Here is an 18,317-nt window from a genome sequence, read left to right on the forward strand (position 1 = left end):
TGTTTCTCCCATGTTCTGTCGACATATGTACATGTCCATCCATTTTTCTATACCTCTACCTCTATATATCGCTCTCTCTCAATTCCAATGTATGTCTCACTTTCCACGTTTCTGACTGTTCCGTATTTGCATTTCTTCTCTGTCCAGTTTTCCGTGTGTGTGTTTACGTGCGCGCGGGCCTCTTTTCATCTGCTTCTTTTGTATGTGCGTGTCTATCCCTATTTCTGTCTCTTTCCCCACATCCCAATTATTTTAATCCCGTGTCTGCACTTAGAAACTCCCCCTCGATGTTAACTATTTCAATGTCCATTCCTCCCAGTTTATTTGACCTCACTCTCCGTCTCTTACTGGGTGCCCATGTTTACCTGCGTGTCTCTCTCTCTCCTGTATTTCAATTTCTCTTTTTTTGGATGAATGGTGTCCCCACAAAGGACACTTGTTGAGTGTGAGCGGCATTTACAGCGACACAGACCCCAGTCCACGTTCCCATTGCAGCGATAAACCCTGCTGCTTTATCCCCAACGGCATTTGAGGTCCTGTAAAAAGGTGAGGCTGCAGTCTTCGTTGTGTGGGCAGGCGGAAGGAGGCCATCCTGCACATTTGCTGCCTCTGGAGAAAGCTGAGCCCGGGAGAGGGGGGGGGGTTTGAGGCCCAGCCTCCTGGCCCGAATGTAAAAGTGGGGAGAGTGATGCACAAAGTGCGGCCTACTAGAAATGGGACTGAGGTGGTGTGAAGTTAGATCACAGCTACCGATTTACCCTCATCTGATCAATCAACGCGTCTTCACTGGCTTCATGGGATACAGCGATTGAAGGGCAAAAAGCTATTCCTGTCAACCAGATCAGAGAGGAATGTTGTGAGCTACTCCTGAAAGCTGGCTGCTCGTATTTGTCGATGCAAAACACCCGCTCACGTTTACGCTCTGCCCTAAACTAGTCGAAAAACTTACCGTCGGGTTTCTCTTTTGTGGCCAGCGTTAGTTGTTGGCTTTATCTGGCTTCAGCTATTCCACGGATGGTGGGTAAATTCCAGAGACGCCAATCGCATTCCCCAATTTTGTTGACAGAATAGCAACCAACTCAAATAATACAATGAAGATCGTGCTTCTCGGCTGCCCTCCTCCCCACCCAGACCACCACTCTGTAAATAGTTGTCAGTGCCCATTCATGAGTCAGCGGGTACGTGTATTGTCTGGCAGTGACAATGTATGATACATAGCACAGATTTTCCAAGTTCAATCCGGTGTCTGTTCTAAGCTAGCTGATTTCATTTCAAACAGTAGGAATTACAATCGGCCTAAGAACTCTCCCCGCGCGAGAGAAGCAAAGTGGCTAAATATTCAACTAAAGCTTGTCATTGCTGTCCACCAATTATTTGTTCTTATGATGTGAGCATATATTGCCCATCATTAATTGCCCCGGAGAAGGTGGCGGTGAGCTGCCTCCTTGACCTGCTGTGGTCCATGTGGTGTCATGTAGCTATGCCTACAATGCTGTTAGCAAATTCCAGGATTTTACATAGAAGATAGGAGCAGGAGGAGGCCTTTTGGCCCTTCGAGCCTGCTCCGCCATTCATCACGATCATGGCTGATCATCCAATTTAATAGCCTAATCCTGCTTTCTCCCCATAGTCTTTGATCCCATTCTCCCCAAGTGCTATATCCAGCCGCCTCTTGAATATATTCAAAGTTTTAGCATCAACTAATTCCTGTGGTAATGAATTCCACAGGCTCACCACTCTATGTGTGAAGAAATGTCTCCTTATCTCTGTCCGAAATGGTTTTGATCCAGTGACAATGAAGGAATGGCGATATAGTTCAAAGTCAGGTTGGTGAGTGGCCGTAAGGGGAGCTTGGAGGTGGCATCCGCTGCCCTTGCCCTTCTAGGTGGCAGAGGTCATGAGTTTGCAAAGTGCTGTTGAAGGAATATTTGTGAGTTGCTACAGTGCATCTTATCAATGGTGTACACTCCTGCCAACGGGCGCCAGTGGTGGAGGGAGTGTTTAAGGTAGTGGATGGGGTGCTGATCAAGCTGGCTGCTTTGTCATGGATGGTATTGAGCTTCTTGAGCATTGCTGGAGCTGGCCTCATCCAGGAAAATATAGAGTATTCCATCACACTCCTGACTTGTGCCTTGGAGATGGCGGACAGACTTTGTGGAGTCAGGAGGTGAGTTACTCCCTGCAGAATTCCAAGCCCCTGGCCAGCTCATGTAGCCATTTATATGATACATCTAGTCAATGTTAATACCCAGGATTTTGACACTGGGAGATTCAGTGATGGTAAGGCCATTGAATGTTGAGGGGAGAAGATTGGATTCGCTCTCATGGGGGATGTTTGTTGCTCGCCACCTGTGTGTCGTGAACATCGCAAACCACTTATCTGCCCAGGTTTTAATGTTGGTGATGTCTTGCAGCATGCGGACATGTGCTGCGTTAGCATCTAAGGAATCGCGAATGGCACTGAATGTCCCCAATTCTGGCTTTTATGTTGGAAGAAAGGTCAGATGAAGCAGCTGAAGATGGTTGGCCTCGGACACTATAACAATAATAATCTTTATTATTGTCACAAGTAGGCTTGCATTAACACTGCAATGAAGTTACTGTGAAAATCCGCTAGTCGCCACATTCCGGCGCCTGTTCGGGTACACTGAGGGAGGATTCAGAATGTCCAATTCACCAAACAAGCACGTCTTTCGGGACTTGTGGGAGGAAACCGAGGCACCCGGAGGAAACCCACACAGCCAGGGGGAGAACATGCAGACTCCGCACAGACAGTGACCCAAGCGGGAATCGAACCCTGGATCCTGGCGCTGTTAAGCCACAGTGCTAACCACTGTGCTACCGTGCCACCCTGATGAACACCTGCCGCAATTTCCCAGGACGGCGATGAGTGACTTTCAAAAAGCACAACCATCTTCCCTTATCGGAGGTATAACTCCAACCAGTGGAGAGTTTTCACCTGATTCCCAACGAAACATGGTGGTTAACCAAGGAGAGGACAATTAGTTGGCTCAACTGCGCCAGGTAAATAACACCCCCTCCCCCGGCCGACATTCAGGCCGTAAACTTTTATGAGCACCTATAATCAATTGTAGCAAATCCGGGCCGGCTCTTTTAAAATGGGCAGTTGTGGGTGAAATAGAGAGAGAGAGCAGATAATGTCACAGTGGAAACTTAACAAGAGAAGGAATGGAAGGAAAAATTGTAACAAGACTACAAACAATAACAGGAATTGGCAGTTATCAGTGTTGTCAGCTGGATGTATTTTGGGCACAGCCGCTGATACCATTACAAAGTATTTACAGCAGGGAAACAGGCCATTTGTCCCATCATGTTCGTACCATGTTTGTGCTCCACACGGGCCTCCTACCACCATTCTGCATCTGACCCCATCAACATTTCCGCCCACTATTTTCTCCCTTATCTGTTTATCCAGCTTCCCCTGAAATACCTCCATGACGTGACCGGATCTAATTCTAATGGGAACTTTTTTGATGCCCTGTCCTTGCAGAGACGAAGCCCACCTGCATATTTAACGGTGTGGAATATCATGACGGGAATATGTTCCGGATGGATGCGTGCCGCTTCTGCAGGTGTCAAGGGGGCGTCTCCATTTGCTTCTCCGCCCAGTGTGGCGAGCTGCACTGTGACAGGTACTATGTGCCTGAAGGAGAGTGCTGCCCAGTCTGTGAAGGTAAACCTTTCTGCTTTATCATCCTTCTCTGCATGAAGGGAAAATGAGGGGGGTATTTTTGTCCTCACCATAGGTGGAAGCAGGGTCATTAATGTTTTATACAGTGGTCGATAACTGGCAAGGGAATCAAAGGTTATTGGGCTAGGCGGGAATGTGGAGTTAGGGCAACAGTAAGTTCAACTATCATCTTATTGACTGGGCGAGCAGGCTTGAGGGGCTGAATGGCCTGCTCCTCCTAATTTGTAAGTTCTTATGTATGTACAGGCAGCACTCTGATAGTCACTGTGTAACTTTTTTTGACGAGGTTGCTTGAGGGGTAACTCGAGAGCAGGATTTTGGGCGGAATTCCCCTGCTCTTCCTAAAGTCGTGAGAACTTTTATTGTCCACCTGAGAGGGTCTAACATCTCACCCGAAAGACTGCATCTCCAACAGTGCGGCACGCCCTCCACAGCACTGCTGTGTCAGTCTAGGTATACTCAGAGTCTCTGAGGTGGGACGTGGACACCCGACTTTTTTATAAGGGGCGATTTAGCGTGGCCAATCCAGGTTAGGTTGTGGGGGTGAGACACATGCAGACACGGGGATAATGTGCAAACTTGACACAGACAGTGGCCCAGGGTCGGGATCGAACCCGGGTCCTCGATGCCATGAGGCAGCAGTGCTAACCACTGCACCGCCGTGCCGCCCCCGACATTCTGAGCCAGGCGACAGCAACACCAGTGAGCCACGGTGTGATGAACGGTATTTACCTTTAATACCTTGCCCCTTTAAGAGGCTTGGAACCCTGGCTACGCCCCTAGGAAACAGTATATAGGATAGGGCTCCATGTGGCGAGCACACTTCTCTCGAATGCTGTCCTGTTCTCTGTATATTAAAGCCTTTGATTACCGACCTCACTCTTGCGACGTAATTGAGAGTGCTTCACACGGCTAATGTTAAACGTCTTATCGCCAGTTGGAGACTGAGGAGACCAGAAGTCAATCATAACCTAGTTTTAGTTTTATTCACAAAGAGAAACATTACAAATGTACTGCTCCTAACTCTACTGCCCAACACTAAGTGTCACTAAGTGTCTCTTTATATTTGCTTTGTGTACCCACAAAACAGATGATTGAGCCCATGTGAAGGCACTGCTGAGATTCAAATAGAATGTCCTGTTTACAAGACAACCACTTTTAACCTGAAGCTCCTAACACTCAAAATCAATCCAGATGAATACCACCCCCATGCCGCCCAAGCCCTGCAGTGCACCTTGAACCTCGACCCTCCTGAACCAGAGGACAGTGCTCCACCAGGTCAGCCACATACAGGGGCTGGTTTAGCACAGGGCTAAATTGCTGGCTTTGAAAGCAGGCCAGCAGCACGGTTCAATTCCCGTACCAGCCTCCCCGAACAGGCACCCGAATGTGGCGACTAGGGGCTTTTCACAGTAACTTCATTTGAAGCCTATTTGTGACAATAAGCGATTTTCATTTCACTGGGGTTTCGAAGTCAATCCAGATGAGAGGTGGGTAGCCAGTGGCACACAAACCCTGCAATGGTTTTCGAACCTGCGTCCTTCCGATCCAGAGACCAGAAGGCTACCGACTGAGAGCCAATCCGGCTTCGAAACAGTCGGTGTGTTACTGTGGGCTTCATTGCCCCAGAGATGAAGAATGTAGAATGGGAGGTGGTTTGTGTGGAGGATAAACACTGGCAGGGCCTATTTCTGTAATCTATAATCTACATGTAATTCTATGTTCAAAAAACAATCAGCCACTATTCCCTCTCTCTGGTTACAATGAAATCTGCATCAGGTAATAAAGGCAACAGACCTCAGCTTTATCATAGAAGCATAGAAAAGAGGAGGAGGCCATTCGGCCCTTCAAGCCTGCTCCGCCATTCATTGCGATCACGACTGATCATCCAGCTGAATAGCTTAATCCCCTTTCCCCCCATATCCCATTCGCCCTAAATTCTATATGTAACTGCTTCTTGAAAGCATACCAAGTTTTGGCCTCAACTACTTCCTGTGGTTATGAATTCCACAGGCTGACCATTCTCTGGGTGAAGAAATTTCTCCTCATCTTCGCCCTAAATGGTCTGTCCCGTATCCTCAGACTGTGACCCCTGGTTCTGGACACACCCACTATCGGGAACATCCTCCCTGCATCTACCTTCAGGGGCTGGTTTAGCACAGTGGGCTAAATAGCTGGATTGTAATGCAGAACAATGCCAGCAGCGCAGATTCAATTCCCGTACCGGCCTCCCCAAACAGGCGCCGGAATGTGGCGACTAGGGGCTTTTCACAGTAACTTCATTGAAGCCTACTTGTGACAATAAGCGATTATTATTATTATTATTTTTTTATTATACAAATTTAGAGTACCCAATTCATTTTTTCCAATTAACGGGCAATTTAGCGTGTTCAATCCACCTACCTTCCACATCTTTGGGTTGTGGGGGCGAAACCCACGCAAACACGGCGAGAATGTGCAAACTCCGCACGGACAGTGACCCAGGGCCGGGATCGAACCTGGGACCTCGGCGCCGTGAGACTGCAGTGCTAACCACTGCGCCACCGTGCTGCCCCTTTATTATTATTATTACTACCGTGTCTAGTTCTTTAAGAATTTTACAACTTTCTATGAGATCCCCCCCTCATTCTTCTAAACTCTAGCGAATATAATACTAACCGATTCAATCTCTTCTCATATATCGGTCCTGTCAACCCAGGAATCAGTCTGGTAAACTTTTGTTGCACTCCCTCTAAAGCAGCAACATCCTTCCTCGGATAAGGCGACCGAAACTGTGCACCAAGTGGGGCCTCACCAAGGGCCTGTATAATTGCAGCAAGCCATCCCTGCTCCTGTACTCAAATCCTTTTGCTATAAAGGGCCCACATACCATTTGCCTTCTTTCCTGCCTGCTGTACCTGCATGCTTACCTTCAGTGACTGGTGTATGAAGACACCCAGGTCTCATTGCTCATTCCCCTCTCCTGGCCATTGAGACAGTCTGCCTTCCCATTTTTGCTACCAAAGTGGATAACCTCCCATTTCTCCAAATTATACTTCATCTGCCATGCATATGCCCACTCGCTCAACTTGTCCAAACCTCACTGAAGGATCTCTGCATCCTCCTCACAGCTCACCCTCCCACCCAACGTGGTGCCGTCTGCAAATTTGGAGATATTACATTTTGTTCCCTCATCTAAATCATTAATATGCATTGTGAATAGCTGGTGGGGTCTGAGCACCAATCTCTGCGGGGCCCCACTGGACCCCCTGCTAATTTGAAAAAGACCCATTAATTCCTACTTTTGGTTTCCTGTCTGCCAGCCAGTTTTCTATCCATCTCAATACACTATCCCCAATCCCATGCACGTGAATTTTACAATGAATCACACATCCTGCTCAAATAACCGGCCGCTGCTCGCCAGTGGAGCAACGGTCGCCTGAATGAAAAAACACAAAGATCAGCAGGAAAGCCACTATCAGACCCTAACCTCCGGAAAGGTAAAGAGGATAAAAAGGCACGTATTGATTCCGATTAGCACAGGCAGGCCCTCCAAACGCACAATAGTCACCAATGACATTAACTCATCTCACCCATTGGCAGTGTTTTTTATTCAGGCACAAGAGATTGTTAAACCGGCCCATTAGGCTGCATTGGACCAGATCTGTTAGATGGCAGTAACTGGAATTTGCTCCCTGCTCCGGTGCACTTCATTTATTTGAAGGGATGCTGGAGTGGCCAGGCTGCTTCTGTTTCAACGCACTGAACCAGCTCCTGGTTCCCAGCTAATTTCGCATTCACAGGGAAGAGTAAGCAATTTCTGTTTACGGAAAGCAGGCCTGGGGATTTCCCGATGGCGAGGGGCTGCCCACAATGGGAAACCCCATTGGCCGGCTGGCAAGACGGAGAATCCCACCCATGGCTTCTATGTACATTGCATGTGAATTGTGTTCCAAATCCACAACCTCTGCTGCCGAGAAAGACAAGGGGAGCAGGAGCATGGGAACCGCAGAACCTGCAACTTCCCTCCCAAACCACTCGCCCTCCTGACATGGAAATATATCACCGTTCCTTCATTGTCGCTGGGTCAAAACCCTGGAACTCCCTCCCTAACTGCGCGGCGGCTATACCTACACCACATGGACTGCCGCGGTTCAAGAAGGCAGCTCGCCAGCACCTTCTCAAGGGAAATTGCAGATGGGCAATATAGGCCGGCCTGGTCAACAACGCAAATCCCATGAAAGAGTGTTTTTTAAAAATAAATGTGGTCAGCTTCCTCCCATCATAGATCTCGCACTGTGACCTGGCTGATGGGAGGCCCATGTCTAGTGCGCAGACCTGGTCTGTTTTACCTGTGTGGAACCACCCGTACCTGGTGAAGGTGTGAAATTGTTCCTTGGTACTCTCAAGTGCGCCGCATTGCCTGGCTTATCCCTCCCCCCTCCCTCGCCTGAGGCACTGACTCAGGTTGGACTCTGCTGCCATGTGAGTCCCACTAAGAGTTTAAAGTACTCCCTGATTTCCCATGAACCCAGCAGTGTGAGAAGTGGCATTTTCAGCTGAAGTCAGAGGGTCACCCGCAGTTTGTCCTGCTGCAGCAGTGCAGGGCAGTGGCTCTTAAGTAACAAGGTGGCCACCTTCAAATCTCTGGCTTAACTGCAGAGACGTAATGATAAAGAGTAATGAATATAATTAATATAAACAGCTGGATTTTGGAGAAGCATTGCACGCATTAAAAAAGGAAGAGGCTGACAGTCGGATGTTCCATTTCACAGGGCCGCCTGGGGCTTCTATATACAAATAATGTTTCCTGAGAGAGGCTCAGGTAACCAGAGACCAGCCCCCGCTGTGTAGTGCCCCCGCCCCCCAATTTTTCAGTGCTACCAAAATTTAACATTTACACAATAGGTGGTAGCAGCATACAAGTCCGACCTGAAAGCTTGGCTGTGGACCTGTTATTGCTTACGTTTGAAGTTGCGTGTTCCCGACCACTGGCACAATTCTTATTGTCCCGAGGCCACTCCCCTTTGTTTTTGAAAATATGGGGCTGGATTCTCCATCCCGCCGCGCCTGATTTCTGTTTCACCCCGCCGGCGGGATGCTCCGTTTCGCCGGCTGGTCAATGGGGGGGGAGCGCACGCCGGCAGGAAACCTCCGCCCGGGCTGCCGGCAAAACGGAGCATCCCGGCGGCGGAGAGTCCAGCCCATGATTTCTAAACTTTCAACTAACGGGAGGTTTTGCAATTTGAACTAAGGCGGATCAAACTGCTTTAAATACAAGGTCACGGTGAAGGTGAGAAACAAACAAGCCCCCCTCAGGGGAGTGTGAAGAGAGAAACAGTTCCTATAATCCAGACATCCATCGAAACTCGTAACTGTCCAAGGCAAGGAGGCATGAAAAATGAAAAGCGCTGGATATTAAGACAATGGCTGCCACAGACAGGCCTACCCCCAAAACCTCTGGGAGATGCACAATTGGTGAAGTATTCCAAAGCACGGTTGCCCAGCCACTGCAGAGAGATTGCAAGTGACACAGCTGGTGTGGAGAAAATCTTCAGCAGAGGACGTAGTCTTGCAGCCTGCTCTCCCTGCCTCTCTCTCTTGGAATGAGTTTGTCACCCGATTGGAAAAGCTACTCTACCAGAAACCTATCCGCGCACTGAGATCTCACAATAATTGCAAGAACTTGTACATTTGATCACATCAAAGAAATCAGCCAACATCTATCACCCGCAACGTTTAAGCCTACGCCTCAGGGACAACGAAAAGACACTTAACCGTCTATTGTTTTACCGTTTTTTAATTGGACTGTAACTCCCCTTTGTGTGTGGTGTGGGTGTGTGTGAGAGAGTGTGTGTGTGTGTGTGGGTGGGGGGGGGGGGGGGGGGGGGGGGGGGGGGTGTGAGTGTAGGTGTGTGCCTGAATGACTGCATGAGAGCCAAATGTTTGACGTCACATTTTTATTACTTTTCGCTTCATAAATTTGCTCTTTCTTTGACTCATGAGGACCTTGTTTGATATAGATTTAGGTTTATTGTCACATGCAAAGTCACTTTTGCAGCCTCCGCACTGCCTCAAATGGCAGAACAGAATACAAGGCACTGAGGTGCTCACCCAAGCTGGCGTGCCAAGTATTTACACCATATTGTGACAGTCACATCCAAGACCTGACACTTGATTACCAAACTACGGAGAGCTCGAGTCTGGGGTGCATTCTCATGGAGGTCAAAGGAAGTAGGAGAAGGATACTCCGAAGACTTCACTCAGGGATTTTGATATCGGCTGCGGGTCCTGGGAGAAGCTTGCCCAGGACTGCTGCACCTTGTGCAACCAGTTAGAAAATGGTGCAGCCTCCTTAAAAAGCGACCGTCTATTAGAGGCAGAGAGAAAACGCACGGTGAGGAAATCCCAAGTCAGCAGCCGCTCAAAAACTTAATTTTCGGCAATACCCTGTCGTATATTTGCAGCAGTATCTTCCAGACCCAGATCTGCCTCAGCAGAGGGACATAGGAGCACGCCTTTCAGACCATCAAGCCTGCTCCGCCATTCAATTTGATCATGGCTAACCATCTACCTCATCGCCACATTCCCACAATATCCCCAAATCGCTTGATGTTATTCCCCTCCAGAAATCTTGGCCGGGATTCACTGAACCTCTATGCCGCAATCGTGATCAGTGCAGGGGCGGAGAATGGGGCGTCAGACTCGCAATCGAGTCCGACGTCTTTCCGCGATTCTCCAGGGACCGGAGAATCGCCGCTTATCGCGAGCGCGCGGTCGATGCCGCGCCGGTCTGGGGCAATTGAAAGAGGCACCCGCGGCGATTCTCCGCCGACAACTGGCCGAGTTCCCGCCAGTGTGGTTCACTCATGGTTCCACCCAGCAGGAGCTCGGAGTGGCGGCTGTGGACTCAGTCCGTGGCCACCCTGGTGGTGGTGGGTGGGGGGGGGGGGGGGGGGGCATCCATCACACGGGGATGGCCAGGCTCAAGATCGGGGGCCACCGATCAGTGGGCATGCGCGATCTGGGGGCGGCCTATATTGTCGGGGCCAGCCCGCTGCCGCTGTGTGGGTCCGCCATGTTGCGGGGTCGTGGCCGGAAGTGTAGGGCCTCGTATCAGCAGCCGGAGCTGCGAGGACTACTCCGGGGCCCTGCTGGCCCTCTTCAAAACGGAGAATCACTCTGGACTTTCTCCAGGAATGTCCAGAGTGATTCGCGCCCGTTTTCTCGAGGATGTGGGGACATAGTCCCATTATCAGAATTCCGCCCCTTATCATTTCTGTCTTGAACATGCTCAATGATTGAGTTTCCACAACCCTCTGCGGTAGAGAATTCTAAAGAATCACTACCCGCTGAGTGAAGAAATTCCTCCTCATTTCAGTGTTAAATGGCCAGCCTCTTATCCTGAGACTGTGTCCCTGGTTATAGACTCAACATCCAGGGGAAATAACTAATCCACATCTACCCTGTCAAGCCGTGTAAGAATTTTGGAAGTTTCGATGAGGTCACCAACATGTGCACCGAGAGCCTACCAAACACACCAGATGTTGGAGATCGTCATCTGCTTCTTGAAGTACAAACAAAACAGACAGGTGATTCCATTGTGCAATACCTCTATAACCACCAATTGGATTATCTTACATTACAGCCTATTCTCCAGAAACAGCACTGCACTAAAAAAGGTGATGTACCTGTCACTGTAGACAGTGCTGTACTATGAACAACTTTGTGGTCCAGTCTCCTTGAATATTGTGCTGTTAAATGAAGGAGGTGCCAAGCGTATCAGTCTCTATACGATAGTGCTGATATACCACGTTGATATACCACTTTCAATATGCAGTGCTGTAATATGAAGGAAGCGATGTATATGCCTCTGTAGACAGTGCTGTATTATAAAGGTGATATAGACAGTGCTGTATTATAAAGGTGATGTAGACAGTGCTGTATTATAAAGGTGACATAGACAGTGCTGTATTATAAAGGTGATATAGACAGTGCTGTATTATAAAGGAGATATAGACAGTGCTGTATTATAAAGGTGATATAGACAGTGCTGTATTATAAAGGAGATATAGACAGTGCTGTATTGCACAGGAGATATAGACAGTGCTGTATTATAAAGGTGATGTAGACAGTGCTGTATTATAAAGGTGATGTAGACAGTGCTGTATTATAAAGGAGATGTAGACAGTGCTGTATTATAAAGGTGATGTAGACAGTGCTGTATTATAAAGGAGATGTAGACAGTGCTGTATTATAAAGGTGATATAGACAGTGCTGTATTATAAAGGTGATGTAGACAGTGCTGTATTATAAAGGTGATGTAGACAGTGCTGTATTATAAAGGTGATGTAGACAGTGCTGTATTATAAAGGTGATGTAGACAGTGCTGTATTGCACAGGAGATATAGACAGTGCTGTATTGCACAGGAGATATAGACAGTGCTGTATTATAAAGGTGATGTAGACAGTGCTGTATATAAAGGTGATGTAGACAGTGCTGTATTATAAAGGTGATGTAGACAGTGCTGTATTGCACAGGAGATATAGAGAGTGCTGTATAAGTTAGTTGATGGACCTGTCTTTATAGATAACACTGGTATATTACTCGAGAGCAATAATGCTGCTGGAAATATTGTGCGGTTCTTTACATGGATTGGTCTGAACCTGAGCAGTGGGAAGGACAATCAGCAAGTTCAATTCACAAATTATTATATAAATACAATGTCTTATTCTTGTCATATTGAACACTGTATCCATCAGTAGCGTGTGGCTCTCTTCTACATCTAGCGCCATGTTTACATACATCTGTGACTCACATATATGTTTATGTGTTTTGCATGTGTTTCTCTCTTGTAATAGCCCACCCGTATATGTCTCCTTCATGAGTCACGTCTGTGTGTGCTTGTCTGTTGCTGGCGTGTGCAAATCTCCCTCGCGCGTGTGCCCGTTTCTCCTGTGTACCTTTCCCCGTCCTGTGTGCCAGCCTATCCCTTCGATCATTATCAAGGACTTTATAGCGGAACATTTAGAAAGCAGTGGCAGGATCAGTCAGAGTCAGCATGGATTTATGAAGGGAAAATCATGCTTGACAAATCTGTTGAAATTCTTTGAAGAGGTAACCAGTGCTGTTAACAAGGGGGGAGCCATTCGATGTATATTTGGACTTTCAAAAGGCGTTTGACAAAGTCCTGCAGAAGAGATTATTTTGCAAAATTAAAGCGCATGGGATAGGGGGAAATGTATTGAGGTGGATAGAAAACTGGTTGGCAGAGAGGAAACAAAGAGGAGGGATTAATGGGTCCTTTTCAAATTGGCAGGCAGTAACAAGTGGGGTACCACAGGGATCGGTACTGAGACCCCAGCTATTCACAATATATATGAATGGTTTGGATGAGGGAACAAAGTGTAACATCTCAAAGTTTGCAGATGATACCAAATTAGGTGGGAGGGTGAATTGTGACGAGGATGCAGGGATCCTACAGCAAGATCTGGACAGGTTGGGCGAGTGGGCAAATCAATGGCAGGTGCAGTATAATTTGTATAAGTGTGAGTTTATTCATTTTGGAAGCAAAAACAGGAAGGCAGACTACTACCTGAATGGTTGTAAATTAGGAGAGGGGAGTGTGCAGCAGGACCTGGGTGTCCTTTGCACCATTTGCTGAAGGTAAGTATGCAGGTGCAGCACACAGTTAAGAAGGCTAATGGTATGTTGGTCTTCATTGCAAGAGTTTTTGAGTATAGAAGCAGGGATGTGTTGCTGCAATTGTATAGGGCCTTGGTGATGCCACACTTGGAGTATTGTGTGCAGTTTTGGTCTCCTTCTCTGAGGAAGGATGTTCTTGCTCTCGAGGGAGGGAGTGCAGCAAAGGTTTACCAGACTAATTTCGGGGATGGAGGGTCTGTCATATGAGGAGAGATTGACTAGGTTGTGGAGTTCAGAAGAATGAGGGGGGGATCTCATAGAGACTTATAAAATTCTACCAGGGCTAGACAGGGTAGATGCAGGGAAGATGTTACCAATGATGGGTGTGTCCAGAACCAGGGGTCACAGTCTGAGGATTTAGTGTAAACCATTTCAGACAGAGATAAGGAGACATTTCTTCACACAAAGAGTGGTGAGCCTGTGGAATTCATTACCACAGGAAGTAGTTGATGCTGAAACTTTGAATATATTCAAGAGGTGGCTGGATATAGCACTTGGGGAGAATGGGATCAAAGGCTATGGGGAGAAACAGGATTAGGCTATTGAGTTGGATGATCAGCCATGATCGTGATGAATGGCGGAGCAGGCTCGAAGGGCCAGAAGGCCTCCTCCTGCTCCTATCTTCTATGCATGTCTGTGTCTTCCTTTACTCTGAATACGATCGCCACAATCGCAGCCAGTTAACTGTGTTGTCTTTTCCATCAACAGATCCCATATATCCCATCCACAATCCTGCTGGGTGTTATGCCAACGGGCAGATCCGCGCGCACGGTGACAGGTGGCGCGAGGACGATTGCACCTTCTGCCAGTGTATCAATGGCGAGCCCCACTGTATGGCGACAGCCTGTGGCCAAAGCTGCTTGAACCCGGTGAAGATTCCTGGGGAGTGCTGCCCTGTGTGCGAAGGTAGGGAAACTTGTCAAATTGAGCATTCAAACACATTAATTCACAGCAAGTAAAAGTCCTGATTGAAACATGCTCAAGTCAAAATAAAATTGTGGTCGTGCATGTTCAGGGGACAGCACTTTAGTGCGGGGCAATAAAAGGACACAATGCATTATATGCTAATTGATAGCATTGTGTGGAATTAATATTCTACTTCTCCAGTCGAGTTAATGATTATTCCTGGAAACCAGAATACTTTTCATCAAATACATAAGCTTTGCGTTAGGCTTCATGGCCTTTTATGATGATGATGAGCCTCCTGTGCCCAGATGCGCTTCAATCGCACATTCAATACAAGAGGCACCACCGTGCCCCTGCAGTCTGGCTGAGAGAGAGAGAGACCATGCAGGGAATCCCCAGTTTCCTTTTGGACCAGCCCTTCCATCAGAGGTAAGAGGTGTGACAGCAAAGAAAAGGTGGGACATCAGGGATTAGCGTACTGTAACCCAATCTGCTAGGCGTGAGTGTGAAACCCTTCAGGAGGCTGCCAGGGAATTGTCTCAGGTTTGGGGGGGGGGGGGGATTGGCAGCCCTCTAGTGATTAGGAGGAGGGATGCTTTGTCTTGTGAAATACTACACACACATGCATTAACAAACATACACACACCAATGTATACAATCTCACACACAAATGCACACATAAACACAGGCACATGTAAACACACACAGATGCGCACACAGCAAACACGTGCACACACCACCCTCCCCAAACTGCTGGAGCCTGACACAGAGCTGCTTTAAGTAATTTATGTAATCCCCTCGTTTCAGGCGAGAAATCGGGAATCTGAGGAATGTATGTGGTAAATGGAAGGTTATTTTTGGAATGATGTGTATGTTTTCACAGGGACCTTACAACAACATTTTCAGTAAATTTTCAAATTTGCGCCTGGCAGGTGGGTGCTTTGAGGCAGCGGGTCGTGAAGGAAACTAACATATAGAGCTTGATTTGTTCCCCTTAATATGCACCACATGATTTATATATCTCTCTGATGTGTAGTCCATGGTATGTTGCTGTATAATATGCCAATTCCAGTACAGTTTAATCCATACAGGAGCCTTGAGACATGGGAGTGTAAATTAAAGATAGGACAATAATTCTATCCCCTATTCTACCTTTGTGTTGTGAATGTCATGAGAAAGGTTTAGATGAAGAGGTCGAACAGCCCATTTGACCTCCATGCAGCCCTTTTGCTTTCATCCTGCCAACATACCAACCCAAATATCTTCCCCATTACGGCATCTGCCTTAAATGGCTACAGTGTTCTGGCTTCAGCCACAACCTCATGGCAACCTACTCCATCCGCTGCTCTCCTTTGCAAATAAACGCTTCCCTGGCATATGTCCTAAACTGTCCGTCCACAGCCCTGACGCTGTGCCCTCCTGCCCTGCGGCATCTATCAAGCATTGAATAATTGGACCAGATTTCATTCCACTGTCCCCATCCGGAGTCAGGTCCTACATGGATACATAGAAGATAGGAGCAGGAGGAGGCCTTTTGGCCCTTCGAGCCTGCTCCACCATTCATCAGGATCCTGGCTGATCATCCAACTCAATAACCTAATCCTGCTTTCTCCCCATAGCCTTTGATCCCATTCTCCCTAAGTGCTATATCCAGCCACCTCTTGAATATATTCAAAGTTTTAGCATCAACTACTTCCTGTGGTAATGAATTCCACAGGCTCACCACTCTTTGTGTGAAGAAGTGTCTTCTTATCTCTGTCCAAAATGGTTTACCCTGAATCCTCCGACTGTGATCCCTGGTTCTAGACACACCCATCATTGGTGACATTTTTCCCTGCATCTACCCTGTCTAGTCCCGTTAAAATTTTATAAGTCTCTATGAGATCCCCCCCCCCCCCTCATTCTTCTGAACTCCAGCGAGAACAATCCCAACCTAGTCAATCTCTCCTCATATGACAGTCCCGCTATCACTGGAATCAGTGTGGTAAACCTTCACTGCACTCCCTCGAGAGCAAGAAATGAAAAATGAAATGAAAATCGCTTATTGTCACGAGTAGGCTTCAATTAAGTTACTGTGAAAAGCCCCTAGTCGCCACATTCCGGCGCCTGTCTGGGGAGGCTGGTACGGGAATCGAACCGTGCTGCTGGCCTGCTTGGTCTGCTTTAAAAGCCAGCGATTTAGCCTGGTGAGCTAAACCAGCCCCTGAGGAAGAACACCCTTCCTCAGAGAAGGAGACCAAAACTGTACACAATACCCCAGGTGTGGCCTCATCAAGGTCCTGTACAATTGCAGCAACACATCCCTGCTCAGGAGTCTTGGGCATATAGTCTAGGCTGACATTCTAGTGCAGCACTGAGGGAACATTGCACTGTCAAAGGTGCTGCCTTTTTGGATGAGGCATGGAACCAAGGCCACACCCTCCCTCTCAGATAGATGTTAAACCTCCTGACTGGCCTGCCTCGTCATCCACGCTGTTGATCAATGTAAGGAACCAGGTGGTTAGATGTTCTTCGAGTGTAGATTTTTTCCAGGTTCAAAACCAGCTTTTTTTTAAAATCACCAGCGCCATTTAAATCACAGAAGAAAAGGTGACAGCACAGGCTGACAGGACATGTTGTAATATTTTTCACTGTACTATGGTGCTTTCTCCATTGCAAAAGTACTGTAATGCATGTGAACACATATACAAGGCTGGTCAGTGTAAGCCTCTTACCTGTAAAGGGCAGATCCCTGTGATGAATCAGTGCATTAAAACCACATCCACATTACAATACAGCACCTAATAGTGACATTTGACCCCCCCCCCCCCCCCAATTCCCCATTTAAAATGTAGAACGCAACCTCATTAGGGGCAGCAGGGTAGCATGGTAGTTAGCATAAATGCTTCACAGCTCCAGGGTCCCAGGTTCGATTCCCGGCTGGGTCACTGTCTGTGTGGAGTCTGCACGTCCTCCACCTGTGTGCGTGGGTTTCCTCCGGGTGCTCCGGTTTCCTCCCACAGTCCAAAGATGTGCGGGTTAGGTGGATTGGCCATGCTAAATTGCCCGTAGTGTCCTAATAAAAGTAAGGTTAAGGGGGGGTTGTTGGGTTACAGGTGTAGGGTGGATACGTGGGTTTGAGTAGGGTGATCATGGCTCGGCACAACATTGAGGGCCGAAGGGCCTCTTCTGTGCTGTACTGTTCTATGTTCTATGTTCATTGCCTTTTCATTCAACATTCCCGAACTGCAAAATGTCCAGAGGAAAACGGCACCGGGTCGGGAATGTGGAGGAAACTGGGATTCCCTCAAAGAAAATCTTAAACGTTGCGCTTTGTGCCCCGAAACACACCTCCTGCACCCTTGGCTCCTAGTTCCCCTAAAGAAAATGATATGGAGGCCCTGTGGAAGTGCAAAAGGGATTTACTAGAATCATGCCTGATGGAGGATTTTAAGATTGCAAAAGGGGCCTAAAAGGGTAAACATTGAGGCGTAGACGTAATATCACTGACTGTGGAACCCATGCCGTTTGATCTCGAGATAGTGTGTAAATGGGAATGAGAATGTGGAAGAAACCGGACTTGGGTTCCCGAATGAGAAGAAGGGCAATGATGATAATGGAGTGTAAATAGCATCACTGGTAGTGATACACTTGTTACTTGTCAGGCTCCTTCCTGTTGTGTTACACACAGAATAAAAATGCCAAGTATCTCGGTATCTTCAGTAGTTAAGTGTCCCATCACAGATAGACAGCCACAAGTCATGGGCTTGTAAACCAGTGAAGGTCAGTCTCTGATTCACTGTTCAGGAGGAATCCAGCTTTAGCACTGGAAGGATAACACTCTCCTGTGAACCCAGCTGCGGAAAGAAAGACTTGCATTTGCATAGCGCTTTTCCCAACATCCTACGATGACATTCTCAGGATCACACAAAGTGATGTGCGGTCAATGAAGTTCTTTTCGTGAAGTGTAGCCTGTTGTAATGTGGGAAACATGGCAACCAAACTGCACACAGCAAACTCCCACAAACTGCAATA

The 18,317-nt window shown here is 47.6% G+C and overlaps 1 protein-coding gene across 2 annotated transcripts in view; it reads left to right on the top strand.

Annotated features, from left to right (window-relative positions):
• crim1 (cysteine rich transmembrane BMP regulator 1 (chordin-like)) overlaps nt 1–18,317 on the top strand; it is a 229,807-nt gene that overhangs the window by 140,468 nt on the left and 71,022 nt on the right. Inside the window, exons 6-7 of one of the 2 annotated variants that reach the window (XM_038815001.1) lie at nt 3,512–3,694; nt 14,106–14,303. In XM_038815001.1, coding sequence (XP_038670929.1) covers nt 3,512–3,694; nt 14,106–14,303 — 381 coding nt within the window. The remainder of the gene's footprint in view (nt 1–3,511; nt 3,695–14,105; nt 14,304–18,317) is intronic. The other variant, XM_038815002.1, reaches the window with a different exon arrangement.

This window comes from Scyliorhinus canicula, chromosome 1 (genome assembly GCF_902713615.1).
Source record: "Scyliorhinus canicula chromosome 1, sScyCan1.1, whole genome shotgun sequence".
Classification (NCBI taxonomy): domain Eukaryota; kingdom Metazoa; phylum Chordata; class Chondrichthyes; order Carcharhiniformes; family Scyliorhinidae; genus Scyliorhinus; species Scyliorhinus canicula.